This window comes from Myxocyprinus asiaticus, chromosome 35, assembly GCF_019703515.2.
Source record: "Myxocyprinus asiaticus isolate MX2 ecotype Aquarium Trade chromosome 35, UBuf_Myxa_2, whole genome shotgun sequence".
Lineage (NCBI taxonomy): Eukaryota > Metazoa > Chordata > Actinopteri > Cypriniformes > Catostomidae > Myxocyprinus > Myxocyprinus asiaticus.
In genome coordinates this window covers 8,292,501-8,314,925 of record NC_059378.1, presented here as the reverse complement: position 1 = coordinate 8,314,925, position 22,425 = coordinate 8,292,501, and the positions used below count along the sequence as shown (strand labels likewise).

The 22,425-nt window shown below is 37.7% G+C and overlaps 1 protein-coding gene across 2 annotated transcripts in view; it reads left to right on the top strand.

The window, feature by feature from the left end:
* LOC127426354 (DNA topoisomerase 1-like) overlaps positions 1 to 21,306 on the top strand; it is a 29,852-nt gene extending 8,546 nt beyond the window's left edge. For both annotated transcript variants that reach the window (XM_051673110.1, XM_051673111.1), the window contains 16 exons: positions 941 to 1,030; positions 1,927 to 2,008; positions 2,105 to 2,199; positions 2,399 to 2,514; positions 5,364 to 5,485; positions 5,575 to 5,697; positions 5,792 to 5,979; positions 6,063 to 6,207; positions 8,070 to 8,213; positions 8,466 to 8,651; positions 17,664 to 17,732; positions 17,843 to 17,957; positions 18,085 to 18,212; positions 18,833 to 18,927; positions 19,048 to 19,197; positions 20,188 to 21,306. In XM_051673110.1, coding sequence (XP_051529070.1) covers positions 941 to 1,030; positions 1,927 to 2,008; positions 2,105 to 2,199; positions 2,399 to 2,514; positions 5,364 to 5,485; positions 5,575 to 5,697; positions 5,792 to 5,979; positions 6,063 to 6,207; positions 8,070 to 8,213; positions 8,466 to 8,651; positions 17,664 to 17,732; positions 17,843 to 17,957; positions 18,085 to 18,212; positions 18,833 to 18,927; positions 19,048 to 19,197; positions 20,188 to 20,290 — 1,951 coding nt within the window. In that variant the 3' untranslated portion in view covers positions 20,291 to 21,306. The remainder of the gene's footprint in view (positions 1 to 940; positions 1,031 to 1,926; positions 2,009 to 2,104; positions 2,200 to 2,398; positions 2,515 to 5,363; positions 5,486 to 5,574; positions 5,698 to 5,791; positions 5,980 to 6,062; positions 6,208 to 8,069; positions 8,214 to 8,465; positions 8,652 to 17,663; positions 17,733 to 17,842; positions 17,958 to 18,084; positions 18,213 to 18,832; positions 18,928 to 19,047; positions 19,198 to 20,187) is intronic.
* Positions 21,307 to 22,425: the final 1,119 nt, after the last annotated feature.

Genomic DNA, 22,425 nt, shown 5'->3' with positions numbered 1-22,425 from the left:
TTAAGGGGAATGATACCAGAAATTAACTTTTTGGATGAACTGCACTTTAACTACCAGTTAAAGTATTTGTTAAAGGAATGGCAAGAACAACAATATATATGTAAGTAGGCACATGTTTGCATCACGTCTCGCTGGGAAACAAGTGACTAAAGAGAAGGGTCAAAATGTAGGCTACATACTTTAAATAAATCCATCTGAATAAAACTAGAGGTAAAAATTTAGAAAAGTAGCTCCCGCAAAATCCCATGAATTATTCCATTGGAATACACTTGGAATATTTCGTCTCTCCTCGAATCCCCACTTGCTTGTGTCTCTCTCCTGTTTTCTAATCATTATGTGGCTTGCGCAACACTCATGTGAAACCAGGCTTTACTTGCGCATTTCATACGAGAAGCATATTTAGCACTGAGAAAGAGCTGAATGCAAGATTAATATCATTAAATTTGCTCTGGCAACCTGAAATTAAGCTTAAGCGGCCAACCCAGACTGTCAGAGTGATGGAAAGCATTTGAAATACCCATCAATGTTTTTAAAATTAGCTAAAGACAGAATTTTCAGTTTTTTCATCCACAGCCTCTGTAATACTGAATGCAAGTTGCATTTTCCATTTTGCTTGGGTAACTTTGAACGGATCTCTATACAACCACAGCGGAGACTCGTTTGACTGCAAGGTGAAAATGCAGTTAAGCTAAAGAATATCCAGATACTATCTGGGTATGAAACGCATGTTAATGCAAGGTGTAAAAGGGGTCCATTGATTCCTTATATGACCCCTTTTAGATAAGCAGCATGGTTTACATTTTTCTATGTCTGTATTAAAAACCTACAACTGAAATAATTTGAAACATTAATTTATCTGAGGCAGTTTAAAAGGGATCTTGGATTAGATGCTGATTAGCAAGAAAAAAGAATAATGCACCTTTCATCTTTCTTTACACAGCCCTCACATTAAATCTGAACCTGACAATGATGACTTCTACCACTCTCCCAAACACGAAAAGTCCTTGAAAAGAGAGCGTGATGATGACGAGTAAGTGACGTTGCATTCACAGGCCAAATTTTCATTTTTGGGTGGCCTGTGATTTACTCAACCCTCATGTAATTCCAAACCCATATGCTGTTATTTGTTTTATGGAACACAAGAAGACAATTCTCCTTACTACAACAGGTGTTAAGTACAATATAAACATCATGTAGTAGACTTACGTGCACTTCTGAAGTCAAACGATAGATTTTGTAATGTGTGGACATTAATTAATTTGCTGAAAATCTTCCCCTCCATCCGCAGCTCTCATATCTCATTCTCCATTCTGCATATTAAAACTGGCGCGTCATGTTCGGTTTTGACACACGTGAGAACCAATGCTGTTTGGCGACAATGACATCAAACTTGCGCCATTTTTCTAACTAAAGCCAAATGAGTTTTCAGAACTTCAGTGAAGGGGACGGTTAACAGTAAATAGCTTGCATTTTGGTATGTTCCTCACATAAAGCTATCGTATGGCTTCAGAAGACTTTGGAATATATGATTATTTTGTGTTTGTCCTTTTGGGGGCTTGACCGCCATGGCCACGATGAACTATCCTTGTATGGAAAAGGTCTGCATTAGATTCTTAAAAATGTCTTCCTTTTGAGTTTCATGGAAAAAAAAAAAATAACAGCATATAGATTTGGAACAACAAGAGGGTGAGTAATAACAATTTTTTTCATTTTCGGGTGAACTATTCCTTGGAGGGAATCTTGCAATAAAATCTTCTGTCACACTAAAGCGTTTATCCACTAATCTTTCTTTGTTAAAAATATTGATTTGTGAAGCTTTAGAGCGAATGAGTTATAAGGTGACTGAAGATGAAAGTTGTTGAATAATGTGTATGGTTGCCAGACTTTAGTTTATATAGGCTTTGTTTTTCTTGATGTATCTTTCAGTGCCGAGTTCAAGCCTAAAAAAATTAAAACTGAGAATGACAAAAGCGAAAAGAAGGCAAAGAAAAGGAAACCGGAAGAAGAGGTATGAGGATGAAATTGCTATCTTATCTCAAAGTTTATTTTCAATGACATTTTTGCTATTTGTTAATCTGGATCTTTTGATATGCTCTCATCATAGGACATAAAGCCCAAAAAGAAAACAAAAGACAAGAAAGAAGTTGCTACAGATGGCAAAAAAAAAGCAAAGAAGGAGCCAGAAGAGAAGTGGAAATGGTTAGTCTCACATCCTCTGATGGTCAAGTAATTGCAGGCTGACTGCGAGACTAAAGTCAATTCCTGTTTTGATTTATCTGGGGATATCTTGCGGGTCACAAATGTCCTTTCTGTTACGGTGCTTTTGTAGAGCTGTTTTGGTTGTGTGGGCTGGGATGTTGGTCTACCTTCCATCTCTCTGCTTTTTCTTGGTGTTCAGGTGGGAGGAGGAAAGGTACACAGATGGTTCAAAATGGAGGTTTCTTGAACACAAAGGGCCTGTCTTTGCTCCACCATATGAGCCTCTTCCCAGCAAAGTCAAGTTCTATTATGATGGTATGTTCTTAAACATCTCAACACTGTGTTTGTATGTATATGGCGGTGCATGTAGTGGGTAGATCGTGCTGACTGATATTCAGACATTGGGCTTATTCTGATTGGACAGTAGAGCCCGACCAATATGGGATTTTTGAGACAATACCGATTTTAGAGGGGGAAAATTCACCGATTACTGATACGGTGGCCGATATAGTTAATTTTTGAGCTGGAATGAAAACAGACCTCTTCTATGTGGATTGTGCACCGATTCTGCATCGATACAACTATGCAGTAGAGGTGTGAATCTTCATTGGCCTCACGATTCGATTCGATTACGATTCAAAGAGTAATGATTAGATTATAAAACGATTCTCGATGCATCTTGTCCTTCAACTTCTTTCTTTTTTCAGTTTCTTCAAAATGTATTTTTTCCCTATCAGCTTTTTATTTAACAGCTGTTAAATCAGAATGAGTTACATTACATAAACTGGCCTTTTACATTCAGTATGAGCTGTGAACTAAACATGGAACATCCGCAAGATTAAATAAATGGTTCTATAGTTTAAAAAGTATCTCAGTTTTTCAGTTTCTTTCTTTAGAACCTTATAAATAATCTGTACACAAAAGCACACAAAAAATATTGGTTCTCCATCAAAACATACTGAATACTATTACTTCAACTGATTATATTATTTTTTTTGTGTGTGTATTTAAGCATTGTAAATCATTTAATAGTATTTAATTATTATTTAAAATTAATCTATGCCATGCTATTCATTTTCATTTTTAACCACAACTGGAAGTTGCTGGTCCAGAATGAGAGAGATATCTGCTTCTCCTCTCCTCACCTGCACAGGTGATAGTAAAGTGGTTTAAATAGCACAGTTGTTGCTTCAGTAATTTATCAAGCATCTCGTATGCACTGCTCCATCTGTTTGCTCTGCGAGTAGAAGATCGCACGACCCTCTCGCAAAAGCTACGATGCATTTCAAACCTTTATCATCAGGTATGCGCACTGTCCTGACAAGTGAGTGACCGGCAGTGACAAAAGCCAATGAAATGGAGAGCGCGCAAGAGTAGAGAGAGGCATTGGGGAAAAAAATAATTAAATGAAAACATCACCAACACCTCCCTAACCGCAGCCTCATCATTATTTTCCTCTGTGTTTTCCACCGTTGTGTGCAAATCAGTGCAATAATAGGTGCGAGCTCGTCTTTCTTGTTCCTATGTGCGTGGGTTTGTCAAAGAATTTCGGGATCATAGTTTCATTCGGGCACTAACTGTCATGTGTTTGATACAGCTGGTCTGCAAACAGTCGCGTTTGTGCACTTGACTTTAGGGTATGCCCTTAACTCGCGTCTTTGTTTCTACATCTGTTTTTGGCATGCGCCACTGCTCTACCGTGATTAAAACTGAACTCAGAATCGATTCTGATTCTTTTGAGAATCGATTCAGAATCGTTTGAGTATGAATCGCAATGCATCGCTGAAACTATTTTTTCCAACAGCTCTACTATGCAAAGCTACTCAGAAGGCTGCTTTCTTAAACAAATATTTTTATCAAAGAATATTTGACATTATTATTATACATTGTCAACAAATTCTAGAAATGAACACTGAGAAAATAAAGAATAAATACAAATACAATGAATAGCTTAAAAAACATCAGTACTGTATGTTTAGTATCAGTCAGTTGCTGACCATTTAAATAAAGAAAACATTTATATTATAGCTAAATAAACATCAGTACTGTATGTTTAGTATCGGTCAAATGCTGACTATATTAATACTGCCAGTCAATTATTGGCAGGTTGTAAAACAAGAAGCATTTACACCTGCCGAGACAAGACAAAAACAGCTGCAGCGGTGTTACACCGTATTCTGCTATACAAGTTCATGGGAAACTTTCAATGGTGGAGAACAAGACTTTTAAATATTACATTTTATAAATGCAACGACTGGAATTGTTCGGATGAAGGGGATACAGAACTTTGAATCCTTAACAAAACAGTTTGGTGAATACATGTTTACATATTAGCTTCCACTCAGCTGACAAGCTATGAAAGTTAATGTCGGCCGACTGATATATCGGTCAAGCACTATTGGACAGCCATCAAAATTGTCGGAGAAGCAGATGTTGGGTTGTTGACTTTCCTTTGCGTAAACTCAGTGTTTTAAACGGCTCTCTGTTCTGTTAAACACACATGCCCTCTCTGCATTTCATTTCTCTGTTCAGACAGTGTAGGTATCTCAGTGTTCTTTACTTCTGGAAGCTTGCCCTTATCTTCCGTGACTGACTTTGTCAAAGAAACATTTAGACTCGGAGGCTTCAGTAGTTTTAAAGGTTCTAGTATAGAGGTGGTTCGATACCGATAACTAAGGTGGTGTAAAAGGCCAAAAAATGATTAATCGGCCAGCAGTTAAAAAAAATAAATAAATAAATAAAAAACAATTTATAGAGTGATCAAAGAGTTCTAAGTCTTTCCTTACTCTGACGGGCACAAAATTCCAAAAATAGCCAGAAATTTAAGATTTGGTGCGTAACATGGGACTTAACTGTAAACAAGCATGAAATACACTGGGGACTTTTATTTAAAAAATGACAGACTTGTCTCTGTTACAGTGCTCTCTTTAAGTATTTAACATATTAAGCTCTTTGTAGCCTATAATTTCATCAAATGAGGTTTAATTATGAGTAAAAAAAATGAAGAATAAAAAACTATCGACATAGGTTTTTGTGGATAATCGATAGTTCCAAAAAGCAACAATTGGTAAAACCAATCTATCGGTCTACCTCTAGTCTAGTAAATGTGTCATTCAGTTCTTTTGTTGCTACTCTGAACATGCATTTGTCGTATGTTTCACCAGGAAAGCCCATGAAACTCAGCCCTGATGCAGAAGAGGTGGCGACTTTTTTCGCGAAAATGATAGACCATGAGTACACCACTAAGGACATATTTCGGGAAAACTTCTTTAAAGATTGGAGAAAGGTAATGCTCACTAGATGTCTTTGTCCTTTGCTTTTAATGAAATATTATTAAACCTGCTTGATTAAAGCTTTTTTTCCTAACCGTTTTAGGAAATGAAATCTGAAGAGAAGTCCATAATCAGAGACCTGAATAAGTGTGACTTTACAGAAATGAGTGAATATTTCAAAGCTCAATCTGAAGCCAGGAAGGCCATGACTAAAGAAGAGAAACAGGTAAGACTCGCCACCAAAATGACCTTTTTGGTTGTGGTGACACATTGGCCAGTGTTATAATTAATGAGTTGGTATGTTTCTTTCTCTCTTTAAGAAAATAAAAGAGGAAAATGAGCGCCTTCTTCAGGAGTATGGCTTCTGTGTCATGGATAATCACAAAGAGCGTATTGCCAACTTCCGTATTGAGCCTCCAGGCTTGTTCCGTGGCAGAGGTGACCATCCAAAAATGGGTATGCTGAAGCGTCGTATCAGACCTGAGGACATTATCATAAACTGCAGCAAGTAAGGAGCATTCATCACACTCAATCAAGAACACAATTGATGGTAAAGGAAACTCCTTTCTAATCCTGTGCTTTTCATTGTAGGGACTCCAAACATCCTAAACCACCTCCTGGGACAAAGTGGAAGGAGGTGCGCCATGATAACAAAGTGACGTGGCTGGTGTCCTGGACTGAGAATATCCAAGGCTCAATCAAATATATCATGCTGAACCCCAGCTCAAGGATCAAGGTAAATGAGCATGTACAGGTGCATCTCAATAAATTAGAATGTCGTGGAAAAGTTCATTTATTTCAGTAATTCAACTCAAATTGTGAAGCTCGTGTATTAAATAAATTCAGTGCACACAGACTGAAGTAGTTTAAGTCTTTGGTTCTTTTAATTGTGATGACTTTGGCTCACATTTAACAAAAACCCACCAATTCACTATCTCAAAAAATTAGAATATGGTGACATGCCAATCAGCTAATCAACTCAAAACACCTGCAAAGGTTTCCTGAGCCTTCAGAATGGTCTCTCAGTTTGGTTCACTAGGCTACACAATCATGGGGAAGACTGCTGATCTGACAGTTGTCCAGAAGACAATCATTGACACCCTTCACAAGGAGGGTAAGCCACAAACATTCATTGCCAAAGAAGCTGGCTGTTCACAGAGTGCTGTATCCAAGCATGTTAACAGAAAGTTGAGTGGAAGGAAAAAGTGTGGAAGAAAAAGATGCACAACCAACCGAGAGAACCGCAGCCTTACGATTGTCAAGCAAAATCGATTCAAGAATTTGGGTGAACTTCACAGGGAATGGACTGAGGCTGGGGTCAAGGCATCAAGAGCCACCACACACAGACATGTCAAGGAATTTGGCTACAGTTGTCTTATTCCTCTTGTTAAGCCACTCCTGAACCACAGACAACGTCAGAGGCGTCTTACCTGGGCTAAGGAGAAGAAGAACTGGACTGTTGCCCAGTGGTCCAAAGTCCTCTTTTCAGATGAGAGCAAGTTTTGTATTTCATTTGGAAACCAAGGTCCTAGAGTCTGGAGGAATGGTGGAGAAGCTCATAGCCCAAGTTGCTTGAAGTCCAGTGTTAAGTTTCCACAGTCTGTGATGATTTGGGGTGCAATGTCATCTGCTGGTGTTGGTCCATTGTGTTTTTTGAAAAGCAAAGTCACTGCACCCGTTTACCAAGAAATTTTGGAGCACTTCATGCTTCCTTCTGCTGACCAGCTTTTTAAAGATGCTGATTTCATTTTCCAGCAGGATTTGGCACCTGCCCACACTGCCAAAAGCACCAAAAGTTGGTTAAATGACCATGGTGTTGGTGTGCTTGACTGGCCAGCAAAGTCACCAGACCTGAACTCCATAGAGAATCTATGGGGTATTGTCAAGAGGAAAATGAGAAACAAGAGACCAAAAAATGCAGATGAGCTGGAGGCCACTGTCAAAGAAACCTGGGCTTCCATACCACCTCAGCAGTGCCACAAACTGATCACCTCCATGCCACGCCGAATTGAGGCAGTAATTAAAGCAAAAGGAGCCCCTACCAAGTATTGAGTACATATACAGTAAATGAACATACTTTCCAGAAGGCCAACAATTCACTAAAAATGTTTTTTTTTATTGGTCTTATGATGTATTCTAATTTTTTGAGATAGTGAATTGGTGGGTTTTTGTTAAATGTGAGCCATAATCATCACAATTAAAAGAACCAAAGACTTAAACTACTTCAGTCTGTGTGCATTGAATTTATTTAATACACAAGTTTCACAATTTGAGTTGAATTACTGAAATAAATGAACTTTTCCACGACATTCTAATTTATTGAGATGCACCTGTATATCCTAATTTGTTTTGAGGGGTTACTTGATGCCCTAGGTAAGAAGACATGACCAAAAAGAAAAATTCTAATAAAAAATTATGATATGCAGGCTCAGTGGTATAGTTTTCATTTAGAGTGCGATGGGACCCGAGTTCAAATCCTGACCTGAAACAGAATTGCAACAAAGCTTAATAACCATCTTTGTATCTAACTTTGTACACAATACTAATCACATGGTTTATGTTTAAGTTTTGGGTTAATTGATATTCTTTGTCTTGCAGGGTGAGAAGGATTGGCAGAAGTATGAGACAGCCCGTCGGTTGAAGAAGTGTGTGGATCGGATCCGTGCGCAGTACAGAGAGGACTGGAAATCAAAAGAGATGAGGATTCGTCAGAGAGCTGTAGCTCTTTACTTCATTGACAAGGTTTGTGTTGGTTTGATCAGTATTTATAACATGTTTGTTGTTTAGACCGTGACCTTCAAAACGTGATGAATAAGTTGCAGAAATATTTCAGAATTGCTCATTGAAAATGCACTTAAAGCAAGTGGGCTGGTTAAAATCCATTTACTCCTTTAATTGGTGTACATTTACGGTGAGGTTTTGTTTGGTAATGTGTTTTTGTGTGAGAGCAGAAGTTGCAATATTATGCATCTTGTCCATATTTTCCTTGTGTAGCTGGCTCTGAGAGCAGGTAATGAAAAGGAGGAAGGAGAGACTGCTGACACAGTGGGCTGCTGCTCACTTAGAGTGGAACATCTAAGTCTCCATCAGGAGATGGATGGCCAGGAGTTTGTGGTGGAGTTTGACTTTCTTGGTAAAGACTCCATTCGATACTACAACAAAGTCCCTGTAGAGAAGAGGGTAAGTTCTGTTTGTCCTATTACAGCATATCCAAAGTCAACCCATATCACTCCACATCACAGGCCACATACAGTATATTGGTGATTCTCACAAAACCTGTCAAGAAAATGTCCTGTCTAGGGTTGGGAATCGTAAGGAATTTTACGATTCTGGTTCTGATTCCTCTTAACGATTCCGGTTCCAATAACGATTCCAGTAATTCTTTTAGGACTTTTTTTTTTAAAGAATTATTTAGAAATTAGAAATATAATTCTTCTTGCATTTACTACCCTCTGCTGTCTGTTACCAAATAGTGAGATCATTTCAGATTTGTACAGATCCGATATAACAAATCAGAAATACATTTAATACAGTTCTTGTAAAAGGTCTGTTTGCAGACTTTTTAGAGACATAAATACAATCCAATAATAGAGCCTTACTCTATTTTAAATAAAGAAATCTAAACCAAAATGAAATGTGATGGCATATTTCATTAATTCATTTATTTGATAAAATTCCACTTATTACAACAAAACTTGTGTATCTTTAATTATACATTGTCATATGAACAACCAGTCAGTAACTGCACTGCTTGAATTAATAGAGACACAGGTCATCGTTAAATAAACAGTAACAGTTCCAGAGAAGTTTTAGACTGTTTTGTAGCCTAATGTTGTACTTCAGGCTTGTGAGACTTCAACAGTTCTTATTTAACTTCAAGTTGGACATTCATAAATTGCACATCAGTATAAGATTACTTGTATACTGGAAGCGCTGTATGTTTTGCGCTGTTTATTCAAAAGAACCGGCTCCTTTGAATAATTATTCCGGGAATCGACCTGTACTGGAAGCGCATATGTTTCACGCTGTAAAAAGAGCCGGCCCAAGACCTGAGACCTGATTGGGAATTAAATACACTGGTAGAACTGTGTTTTTGCGCTGTAGAGTCAGTAGAGGGCAGCGCTGCTGTAAACACTGTCAGAGTATTTGAGGATGGTGTTCCAGCCCCAACGGAACCGAAAGTCACGAAGATCATACGATTCTGGTACTTTTTTTAGGAATGGAACCGGTTCGGAGTTCACGTGACGCCATGCAAGAAGCAGACGTGTGAGCGACGAGCTCTGCGCACTTTGCTAATTTTTTATTATTCTCATGTTATAATCTGGTGAAATTCGATACACCCAGTTACACATTTGCTCTTTGAGGTAAAACATGTCAAAGAAGTCAAAATCCTCGGGCTCTGGAGATATTAAAAGACACTTACGTGTTCAGGATGAAAGCCCCGACAGGCCTACAGACCGGGGACTCGATTTAGATGGCGCGGCGGGAGAGGAGATCCAGCGTCAGTTGTCCAACATGTCGGTGATGCTGACTTGGAGGATCTCGCTGTAATACGTCGATCGATTACGCCGGTGGTAATAAGTTAGTTACAAGAGTGGCAGATGCTGAGAAACGAATTGATTATTTGGAGTCTTCGGAGAGGGAATCATCCGCTAATCCGTCCGCGACCAAAGTTGATTTGGAACGGGTTCTTGAAAAGCTTGAAGATCTTGGGAATAGAAGCCGCAGGAATAACATTCGAATAGTTGGAATTCCTGAGCATGAGGAGGGCAGAGATATGGTGAAATTCCTGGATGAGCTTTTCCCGAGTCTACTCGACATAACAGGCCACAAGCTGGAAATCGAGCGAGCTCGCAGATCTGATGAGGGAGACAGGCCCCGATCAATCCTGGCCAGATTTCTGAGATCATCCGATAAAGATCTCGTGTTGCACCAGGCGAGGAGCAAAGGAAAGCTTTCTTAGAAGAATCATAATATTTTCTTGTTCCCGGACTTTGCGAGTTTGACGAGAGAAACGCGATCGGTTCAGGGAATGCAAGAAACTCTTGCATCAACGTAAGATCACTTTTGCATTGATGTTTCCGGCCAAGCTGAGAATAGATGCGAAGGACGGTCGTAAAGTATTTACATGTCCCAATCAGGCAATGTCTATTATAGAATCAATGTGTGAGTAAACCATCAGATGTTTCTCATGTGAGTGGGTCGACTCGCTGTACTTACTCTGGCTTTTGAGGAAGCTGGGCGTCATTTTGGTTTCTTTCTGCGTTGGCTCCGCCGAGCGGCTGGAGTTTGTTTTGTGAATAACACTTTTCCTTAAAGAAACTTTTGCATTGACGGAAGATCACTTTTAGATTGAAGTTCCCGGCCAGTTTGAAAGTGGTCACTATGGATGACTGCAAAATATCTACATGCTGCTCACACAAAGGATGTCTTTTATAAAGTTGACGGATTGAGTAAGTCATGGTATATACTTTTATGCGGCCTTCGAGTGAATTGACTTGATCATCCGAGGAACCGGGATGCCGGATTTGTTTCTTTTTGCGTTGGTTCTGCCTAGCAGCTAGAGTATGTTCTGTTGAATAACACTCCTTTGGAACAGCTGGGGATTAATCTTTCGTTCTTCGTGCTTATGCCTCCTGCTGGCTGGAGTTTGTTTTGTTGAGTGTTTTTAAGGGACACTGGAATGTTACGTCATCTGCTGAACTCATAACAGCTGGCTCACTGATCATTCGTTTGTCTGTCCGAGGAATCTGAACGGTTTTATATCGGCTGGAATTTGTTTTGTGGAGGATCACACCTTTTGAGACAGTTCTGTGAATGAATCTACATGTTCTTTGTGTTCATTCTGCCTGTTGGCTGGGGTTTATTTTACAAAATATTTTCTGTTATGTAAATTTGTGAGGCAAAATTTTGCATTCCGATGGCAAAGTTGTCATGGGGGATCGTGGGCGTTCATGGACCTTTTGAGTTTAGAGGGATCGTCACCGGTTGGCGCTGTCGTGTGCGGGGTTAATGCGCATGGTTTTTCTTTTTTCTGTTTGTTTTGTTCGGGGGAATGTTCGGGGTTTGATTGTTTCACTAATGGGGAATGTGGTCTATTTTATTTTTGACACACAATTTATTTTTTCTACTATATCAAAATGTCAATTGTTAATATGAGTGGATTCTCTCTCTCTCTCCACATGGAATGTAAATGGGTTGTGGGGCACCCTATAAAAAGAAGGAAGGTTATTACTCTTCTTAAACGTAAGAAATATGATAAAGTGTTTCTTCAAGAAACGCATCTTTCCCCGCAGGAAGCTGAAAAATTTGGGAAGATATGGGGTGGACATGTTTTTTTAGTGCTGGCTCAAGTAAGAGCAGGGGAGTTATTATATTGATTAATAAACATCTACAATTCAAATGTCTCAAACAGATTAAAGATAAATTAGGGAGAGTAATTATTGTTTTAGCTGAAATTCAGGAGCAAAGGTTTATTTTGGCTAATATTTACGCCCCTAATGCTGATGATCAGGGCTTTTTTTTAGATCTTGAAGGGATGTTGCAAACCGCTGGCACCCCTCATGATATAATATTGGGAGGAGACTTTAATCTTTTGATGGACTCAATCCTTGATCACAGTGAAGCAAAAGTGTGTAAGCCCCCTAGAGCAACATTGACGCTTCACAGGATGTGTAAAAATCTTGGTCTTAGAGATATTTGGAGACTTTTGAATCCATCTGGTAGGGACTATACATTTTTTTTTTATCAGTCCATAAGATTTATTCTAGAATAGATTTTTTTTAATTTTTTATATCCAAGTCCCTCATTTCATCTGTTGTAGATTGCTCAATTGGAAACATCTTAGTCTCAGATCACACCCTGGAGTGTTTATAGGTGTTGCCACATATAGAGAAAAAGAAATTATATAGTTGGCGCTTTAATGTATCCCTCTGCAAAATCCTGATTTCCAACAAATGTTAAAGACTGAAATCAATGTTTATATGGAGACCAACTGGTCCTCAGTATCTTCTGTGGGCGTGGCTTGGGAGGCACTTAAGGCGGTTCTTAGGGGTCGGATCATACAGTATGCCTCATTCATAAAAAAATCCAAAGCATGAGAATTCGTGGAGTTGGAAGGTAATATTAAAAGTGCCGAGGCAGAGCTGAAGCGCCGTTTGTCGTCTGATGGCCTTAGAGAATTGACCCGATTGAAATATAGGTATAATACTATTTTGTCGCGGAAAGTGGAGTTTTGGTTATTCAGGGCAAGACAGTCAAACTTTGAGTTGGGGGACAAAGCAGGAAAACTTTTGGCTAGATATATAAAGCAGAGAGAGTCTTTTTCTACCATTTCCTCAGCGAAATCTGCTGGTGGTGAAATATTTACCTCGGCCATTGATATTAATAATGCTTTTAAAGAATTCTACCTTGATCTCTATAGTTCCACATCTTCATCTACTGATGAAGATATTAGAAACTTTGTGGAACCATTAGAACTCCCTAAATTGACGACTGAGCAAAAAAATTCTCTTGATTCTGAGATAACCTTGGAGGAGCTTGATGAGGTAATTAAGACCCTGCCTACAGGCAAGGCTCTGGGCCCTGACGGCTTTGCCGCTGAGTTTTTCAAATCTTATGCTACAGAACTGGCTCCACTTTTGTTAGAATTTATACGGAATCATTAAAGAATGGAAAGCTCCCGCCAACCATGACACAAGCCCGGATCGTCTGATTTTTAAAAAGGACAAAGATCCAAGCGAGTGTAAAAGTTACCGTCCAATTTCCCTGATCCAGTTAGAGGTAAACATTTTGTCAAAAATTCTGGCTAACCGATTAAGTAAAGTTATGACATCACTTATACATATAGATCAGGTGGGGTTTATTCGGGGCCGTATCTCTTCTGATAACATTAGGCGTTTCATCAGTATCATGTGGTCAGTAGCGAATGATCAGACTCCGGTCGCTGCCATCTCACTTGATGCCGAAAAGACATTTGATATGGTAGAATGGGATTATTTTTTTAAGATTTTGGAAATGTATGGGTTCGGGAATACTTTTATTGGTTGGATTAAGTTACTTTATAAACACCCTGTAGCAGCGGTACTAACAAATGGACTAATTTCAGATTATTATACTCTGGATAGGGGCACCCGGCAGGGTTGCCCTCTTTCCCCATTATTGTTCTGTCTTGCCCTGGAACCATTAGCAGCCGTGATAAGAAAGGAGGATGATTTTCCAGGGGTGATTGCGGGAGGTGTGGCGCATAAGCTTCTGCTTTACGCAGATGATATTTTATTATTCGTCTCTGACCCCACTAGATCTATGCCTTGCCTCTACAGAATTATTAATTCCTTTTCCAAGCTCTCAGGATACAAAGTCAATTGGTCTAAATCTGAAGCTTTGGCTTTGACAGTGTACTGTCCAGTAACGGCCTTCCAGCCGGGCGCCTTCCAGTGGCCCAAACAGGGCATTAAGTATTTGGGAATTTTATTCCCAGCAAATTTGTTTGATTTAGTCAGAGTTAATTTTGATCCCTTAATAAAAAGGTTTTCGAATAATGTGGACAGGTGGGCTTCATTACACTTATCGATGATTGGGAAGGTTAAAGTAATTAAAATTAATTGTATTCCAAAATTCAACTACCTGTTACAATCTCTCCCTATAGATGTCCCCCTCTCTTATTTCAGTCAATTTGATTGCATAGCAAAGTCCTTCAGTTGGAATGGTAAGCCTGCCAGGATAAATTTCAATAAGTTACATAGGCCGATGGACAAAGGTGGGCTAGGCCTACCCAAGATTCTGTTTTATTATTATGCATTCGGTCTCAGACATTTGGCTCATTGGACGCTTCCACCTGAAAGAGCCCCTCCCTGGTTTTGCATTGAACAAGAACTTCTTACCCCTATTTTGCCATTGCAAAGCCTTTCCATCAAACTAACCAGAGAAGTTAAATCACACCCCGTTATTTCACATTTGCACTCAGTATGGACAAAAGTGTCCAGAGTGTTTATTTCAGATATTTATCTAAATGTTGCTTCGAGCCTATGGCTAAACCCCAAACTATGCATTAATAAGTCCCCTTTTTGTTGGTCTGAGTGGATTGCGAGGGGGGGTTAATACACTCGGTGATCTTTGAGAGTGGTGTGATGAGATCCTTTGAAAATTTGGTTCAGTATTTTGGGATACCTAAAAAACAGGGATCTGGGTATCTTCAGTTACGACACTTGCTCTGTACTATTTTTGGGAATAGCATACACCCCCCCTAGAGTGGCAGATACTGCTTTTGGAAAAGGCCATGAGGCATCAGTGTATTTACTTATTAATTTCTTATTAAGTCTGGGGTATGGAGTCTCAACCATTCTCAAAAGATTAAGGGAGAGGGATTTAGACCTGGAATTGGAGGAGGGAGAATGGGCTAGGATTTTAAAAAACATAAAAACTGCATCTAGAGATGCAAGGGTGCACCTTCTACAATTCAAGATTTTACATCGGTTACGTTGGACCCCCTCTAAATTGTATAGGCACACCCACCTGCTGGAGATGCCAATCAGAGTATGGAGATTTAACCCATGTCTTTTGGGGGTGTGTTGAAATTCAAAAGTTTTGGTTAAAGGTGCAGAGTCTGGTATGTGAGGTGTTAGGTATTCAGGTATTATTCTGCCCCAGATTCTGTATCTTGGGTGATGGGGCGGTCATTGACATTGTAAGTAGACACATAAAGAACTGGGTCTTAACCAGTGTCATGATCGCCAGGTAGATCATTTTGAGGAGCTGGAGGTTGGCTGGAGCACCCCCTTTTCAGGAGTGGTGCTTGGAGATGGGAAGGGTGGCGGCCTTTGAGGAAGTTATATTCAGAGGAACGGGGAGGTATAAAGTGTTCGTGGAGAAATGGGGCAGGTATTTGTAATTTGTGGATGTGATTATTTTTGTTGTTGTTGTTGTTGTTTTTTTGTTTTTATTTTTTTTATGTGTGTGCATGTGTGTCAATGTCATTTAAGACCACTGTTATGTTCCTGGGGTTAGGGTGGGATTGGGGGGGGTGGAGTAATAGTTGGGGTTAAGTTTGATTCTATGAATATATGTTTTGTTCTATGAGGTACATTTATGTGAATCAATAAAAATTGTTAATCAGAAAAAAAGAATGGAACCGGTTCTTGGTTACCAACCCTGGTCCTGTCTGCATTTAACTGCAATAATTTATTATTAATTATATATATATATATATAAGTTATTTTATTAATATATATGAATAATTAATATTAATACTTCAATCATCCTATATATTATTATTTTGCATTATGACTTTTTCAGGACACTTAGGCTCATTTTACCCACCAGTTCTCAATACCCATAACACATTTGGACATTTTACAGTTCCTGTTCTTTTCAATGATGTTTCTCATTACCATAACAGTTTTTTTCTTTTTTTTCCATTAGTTTTTTTTTACTGTATTACAGTAAAAAAAAAATATCGTGTTGTACAATCATTTTTCTATTTAAAATGGGCTCAAATGAAAGGCATGGGGTATTGCTATGATGTATAAATACTAGTGCTGTAAGTCGATTACATTTTTAATCGCATAATGTTTCGTAGTTAATTGCGATTAATCGCAGATTTTGAAAGTGCTGAAATTTAATCTATACTTATTTTCCTGTCAAAATGCATTTATTTCCTTCTTGGGTATGAAACCAAAACAATATGTAACAAAATATAATGCTTTATAATTTTCCAAACAAAGCCTTCAACAGTATACAGATAGAAATGCACTAAAATAGCATTCAAGTAACATTAAACGTTTCCCAAAGTCTAAGTGCGAGTTTGACTAATTGAAAGAACTAGTCCCCACATAGGTTGCGTATTCACTGCAGTGGGCTTTAAATTTCTTAAACGCTCATCCTCCACATTACTAATCACCAAGGAGACTGTGGCTGTCCGCTTTGCTACAGCAATCTTGAACCCGTCATGATTCCCGTCAGGGCGTCAGCACCAGCGTCAAGTGTCGCTTTAAACTCCACATTAAAAGCGCTTGCATACAAAAACGTCTCATTCCACGTTTTAGTGATAGTTGGTAGAAGACTTGCCGTGCTTCTGTGGTAATTACAATGCACATTAATTAGGCTGAAAAATACTTGATTTCTGTCACAAGTTTCATCTAGGCTTGTTTTGCACAACAAATAGCGTAAAGAGCTCCTTTCCCAAACACTTTGCCACTGACACTGAATCACTGCTGTGTGTGTTTGTGGTCTTTGCGCCCATGTAATAAGGTGGAAACATCACAAAGGTTCCGCCCCTCCAAGCAGTGTTTATGCTGGTTTATTCTGAATTAACGATAAATGCGTTAATCGCGATTTAAGAAAAAATTATGCGTCAAACTTTCTAATTAATCACATGCATTAACACTTCATTTTGACAGCTCTAATAGACACTTTCACATTGTGGTAATGACTATCGTAACATCCATCTTTTTTTCGCATTGCGGTAATAAGAATTAGGGAGTAAAATGTGCGTAACTCTCGTGAAGATGTTACGATGTAAAATCTTAATGGCCCTTAAAATAAGCTTTATTTTCTATATGCAAAGTGTCATTTGTTTGGTTTTATTTTAGAGTCAAAATTAAAAAAACACATTTTTTTTGCAAGAATCGTCCATAAAATCCACCATAACAGTATGTAACTGTATTGATCTGTTTTTGGCCCCTACTTGCACTGTCAGGTCCTCTGTTGCCAAGTTATTTACTGTATCTAAGTTGATTTGTCCTTCGTGAGCATCAGTTATAAAGCCAGCCTCTAGACTTTGGAATACTCTCCCAAAAGATGTTTAATATCTCCATATTTTCAAAACTCAATTTAAAACTCATTTGCTCATTGTTACTGAGATGTTCCTTGATTGCCTCTTAGTCTGCAATCCTCAATTCATGCCAATTTTTTGCTGTATGTGTTTCCAATCTTTGTTTATTACATTGTCTCTGGTGTCTTTTTTGCTCACTTTGTTTATATTTAGTTTCCCTGTTTTGTGTTCTATTACTCTTATGTCTGTATTTGGTTATGCTTTTGCTTTGCGTTAAGCATTGTGTCCTTGGGCACTACGTAATTTTTATTCAGTTTCAAGAGCAATCTCTAAATGAATACAACTCATCTGAATATTATTGATTGGCAGAAACCTGTAGTGGTTTTGCCTTTGTGTGACAATCCCATTTAAATCTGATACAGGTTTTCAAGAATCTCCAGCTCTTCATGGAGGACAAGGAGGCAGAGGATGACCTCTTTGACCGCCTCAATGTAAGTCACATTTATTTCCACTTGCCTGCTATTTGTTCAGAATTCCAAGCAGATTGCCAGTGGAATATACAAAATAACAAAATGTTCTCAATTGTAAAATTACTCTACAGACCTCCATTTTGAACAAGCATCTTCAGGAGTTGATGGACGGCCTTACGGCTAAAGTGTTCCGTACTTACAACGCCTCCATCACACTACAGCAGCAGCTGAGTCAACTCACAAACTGTAAGTCATGTCACTGTATGTGAAAAACTGGATTGGGCACATTGCATGAAGGAAATGGACAAGTTCATGATTTGCATATGTCGTCATGTGACTTAAGGGTCATGATGATCTCGCTTGCTTTCTTTAGCTGAAGACAATGTTCCTGCGAAGATCCTGTCTTACAATCGGGCTAATCGAGCAGTAGCCATCCTGTGTAACCACCAGAGGGCACCACCCAAGACATTTGAGAAATCAATGCAAAATCTTCAAGCAAAGGTATGAGACATATACTACAGGTCAGAAGTTTTGAAACACTCTTCACATTTTAGAATAATAGTAAAGTCATTAAAACTATGGAATAACATATATGGAACTGGGAATTATATTGTGACTAAAAATCCCAAATAAATCAAAACTGTGTTATATTTTAGCATCTTCAAAGTAGTCACCTTTTGCCTAGATTTTGCAGACATGTACTCTTGACATTTTCTCAACCAACTTCTTGAGGTATCACCCTGGGATGCTTTTTAAACAGTACTGAAGGAGTTCCCATCTATGTTGGGCACTTATTGACTGCTTTTCTTTATTATTTGGTCCAAGTCATCAATTGTTTAATTAAATTTTAGTTTTATAATTAAATAAATTAATATGGTGGCACAATTATATTTTTGTCTACAAAACTAATTTCAAACATTTAAGCATACGCCTTCAGATCAAAAGATTTTTAAGATCATGAGAAACATTTCAGCCAAGTGTTTCAAAACTTTTGACCGGTAGTGTGTGTAAACTTCTCATTGTTGTCTCTACCCTGTTGAGGTTTTTTTGATGTTAGTGCAAGGTCAGGTGGACAATCTAAATGTTTGTCTTTCCTTCATTCACTCGTTCATTAAAACCAGATTGACACAAAAAAGGATCAGCTTGCTGATGCTAAAAGAGAGCTGAAAAGTGCCAAGGCGGATGCCAAAGTACGCAGAGATGAGAAATCCAAGAAGTGAGTGTCAAATTTTTTGCTTGAAGGGCGCCCAAGTGAATTTGATTGTGAATTTTTTGTGCTCATTGTGTTCATATGTGATTGTATGCTGCTTTAATGTTGATTGTTTTGGCAATCTAGGGCTGTGGAGACCAAGAAGAAAGCTGTGCAGAGGGCCGAGGAACAGCTGATGAAGTTGGAGGTACAGGCCACAGACCGGGAGGAGAATAAGCAAATTGCACTGGGTACCTCCAAACTCAACTACCTGGACCCACGTATCTCAGTAGCCTGGTAAGAACATGCCTATTAGATAAAATAAATAAATACATATATATATATATTATGTGAAGCTGTTATATTTGGAGCTGTGAATTTATTACAAAATTAACTAATTAATTAATTGAGATTTAATCATGGTACATTGAATGAACCTTAAAATATAAATTAGATATATTTCTGATTATACTTTCTCAAAGAACTTGCAAGAAATTGGCTAGTAATCATTTCTTTAAATATGTACGTTAAAATGTTAAAGTTTTTTTTTTTTTTTTTTAAACATGTTAAAACAGTCAGTCGCATTACATTTCCAAGCCCTTAAATATATTTTATTTATTTTGCAGTGCATGTTCATTTTAGTTTGATAAACGGGATGTACCCCAGTTGTTTTCATCTTTTGATAAATGTCTTTTAAATTTCATCATGTCATATTAAATGTGACTAAAATGGCATATAATTTTAGTCTTTGGAAAAGAAAAAAAAATTTTTTTTTTTTTAAATCTCTACTTGTCAAACTGTAACATATCAAACATTAACCAAATATCTGAACATTTTGAAAATGCATAAATATTCAAATAAAATATGCAACATATAAAAACGTTGTATTTCAAGAGAAAAATCCCCCTGAAATAATAGCATATGAGTATACTGACATATTAACTACTTAATGTTACTGTTTTGTGAATCCTTCATGCTTTAATTTTTGCCGTATTTTCGACGGTTTAGGATATTGCATTGTGTAGTGTGTTTTTACGGAAACACCGTATTCACAATAAAAATTGCGCATTCTTACTAGCCATAACTGAGTTTTGATAATCATTATTAATTATATATTTTTTTCTTTGACAGTGACAATCAAAAAAACAACCTCTGTCAATAAACTTTTTCATGACTCATTTCAAGATTGACAATATTAACAGTGACCCAAGTGTGTAAATCTGTTATTTGGATGTATTGGTTCTTAATCTTTTTTTTTTTTTTCTTTCTTTTTTTCCTCTACCCCAGGTGCAAGAAGTTTGAAATCCCAATAGAGAAGATCTACAACAAAACTCAGCGTGAGAAATTTGCCTGGGCTATTGACATGGCTGACAAAGACTTTGAATTTTAAATCATTCTTGCAATTTTATTTCTCCCTCCACCCCATCCTTTTTTATTTTTAATAGATAATTTTAGTTAAGGGATTTCCAGCAGGTGGTGAACCTGACAAGGGAATATATGTGAAGCAAACAAAAGTGTCGAAAGGAGGGCTTAAATGTCATGATTTGGGTGACTGATTTTAGGCCGTGACCAGTAATCTTGTAGGTTTTGTTGGATCAATGTTTTTAAGTATGAAATATGGAGGGCCTTTACACAAGGTTACATGGTTTTAAGCCAGGAACTGGAGAATCAGTGGCCAGACCTTTTTAAAACACTTTTACTGTCTCACTAGCCCCCCTAACCCTACCAACCCCCCCCCAACCCCGGACAGATGGCCCGAGGATATCTGAACTATGAACTATGTGGTCCTATAGCTACTGTATTCAACTACAAATTGCTTTGTGGATCGTTTTAATTTTAGTTTTGCTGTATTTTTAGCCCTTCTGTATTAATAATGAATTCTATATTTTAATAGAAGATTTAAAAAAAAAAAAATCAAAAGACTTGCTTAAGTGCACTTACACGCCTTTTTAGGATATGAAATGTGTACACCAGGTGTGATTATTTTATGGGAAATATGACCATAAAAAGCTGTGTGTTTGAGTGAGTGTTATATGAATTGTTCACTTTTAAACTGGAGTAAAACTCTGTAAACTATATACAAACCAGAAAGTAGGATGCTTGGATGAGCTACAGGGGACTACAGCTTCAAGCGTGACTGTATTTCCTTAAACATGCAGAATGTGAATCTCTTTTTTTTTTTTTTTTTTTTTTTTTTTACCGCATATATATATATATATATATATATATATATATATATATATATATATATATATATATATCAGGGTCTTGTTTCAAATGTAAATGTGAACCAATATTTTCCCTCTGTCTCCAGTATCCTACAGATTGTGTCTACAAAGCTCCATCTGGGTTTAACTTAATGTGTAATGACTGTTTCCTTAAGAAAAATAAAGAAAAAAAACAGTATCTGTTACTTGAAGATATCATTTTTAGGATGTATTGTTTCAGGGTATGGCGACATTTATGTTATTTTTTTTCTTGAGGGTATGTGAGGGAAATTGACTTTGCCAAAAACAAGTCTGTGTTATGATTTGAAGCTATTTTATTTTGTAATTTTCAAGATGAAGTAGAGAATTTATTTTAACGGACTTTGCCATGGAATCTCTATTCTTCTGTTTTACCACTCCATTCTGGAAAGAAACGTTGATAGTGGCAGCCATGTAACCTGTCCCAGCTTATCATGCTCATGCCATAACCTCTGATGTGTTTTTCTTTCTTTTGCTCAATTGTAGGTTATTTAAAAATAAAACCCTACAGCATTAAAAAAAAAAATAAAATAAAAAAAAAAATTGTTGTGTTTTAATGAAGACTACAGAGTTTAGCTATTTAAAGGGATAGTTCATCCAAAAATGCAAGCGAATGGTTGCCAGAACTTTGAAGCTTATAAAGCATATAAATGTAATCCATATGCCTCCAGTTGTTAAATTCATATCTTTAGAAGTGATATAATAGGTGTGGGTGAGAAACAGATAAATATTTAAGTACTTTTTTTTTTTTTTTTTAACCATAAATCTCCACTTTAAAATTCTTCATTTGTTTTTGGCAATCACATTCTTAGTGCATATCGCCACTTACTGGGCAGGAGGGGGAAAAAGGACTTCATTTTGACCCGTTTTTAAAATGGTTCTAAATGGGTCTGTAAGTTCAGCAAGGCCAAGGAAGGGTGTAATATTGATCTGTTTCTCACCCACACTTATATCACTTCTGAAGACATAGGGTGTTGCTCATTTCATAAACTGTGCATCCTTGTTTCCTCATTTCTCCATCCTCTATCCCTTGACCTGGAAACCGATCAAAGGCAGACATCATGAAGGACGTATTAATTCTAAATGCACTGTGAGGATCGAGCACTCTTGATCGAGGAGCATCATTGGCGGAAGACTACTTGGTCTATTAGTTTTTATAAATTTCACCTTTGCAGTTTAAATAAACCATAGTTGTCACCTACTTCAAATGTGTATCTTGAATAATAAGGTTCTAATATGAAAATATCAGTTAATCAAGTTTCAACAACAACGGAAAGCA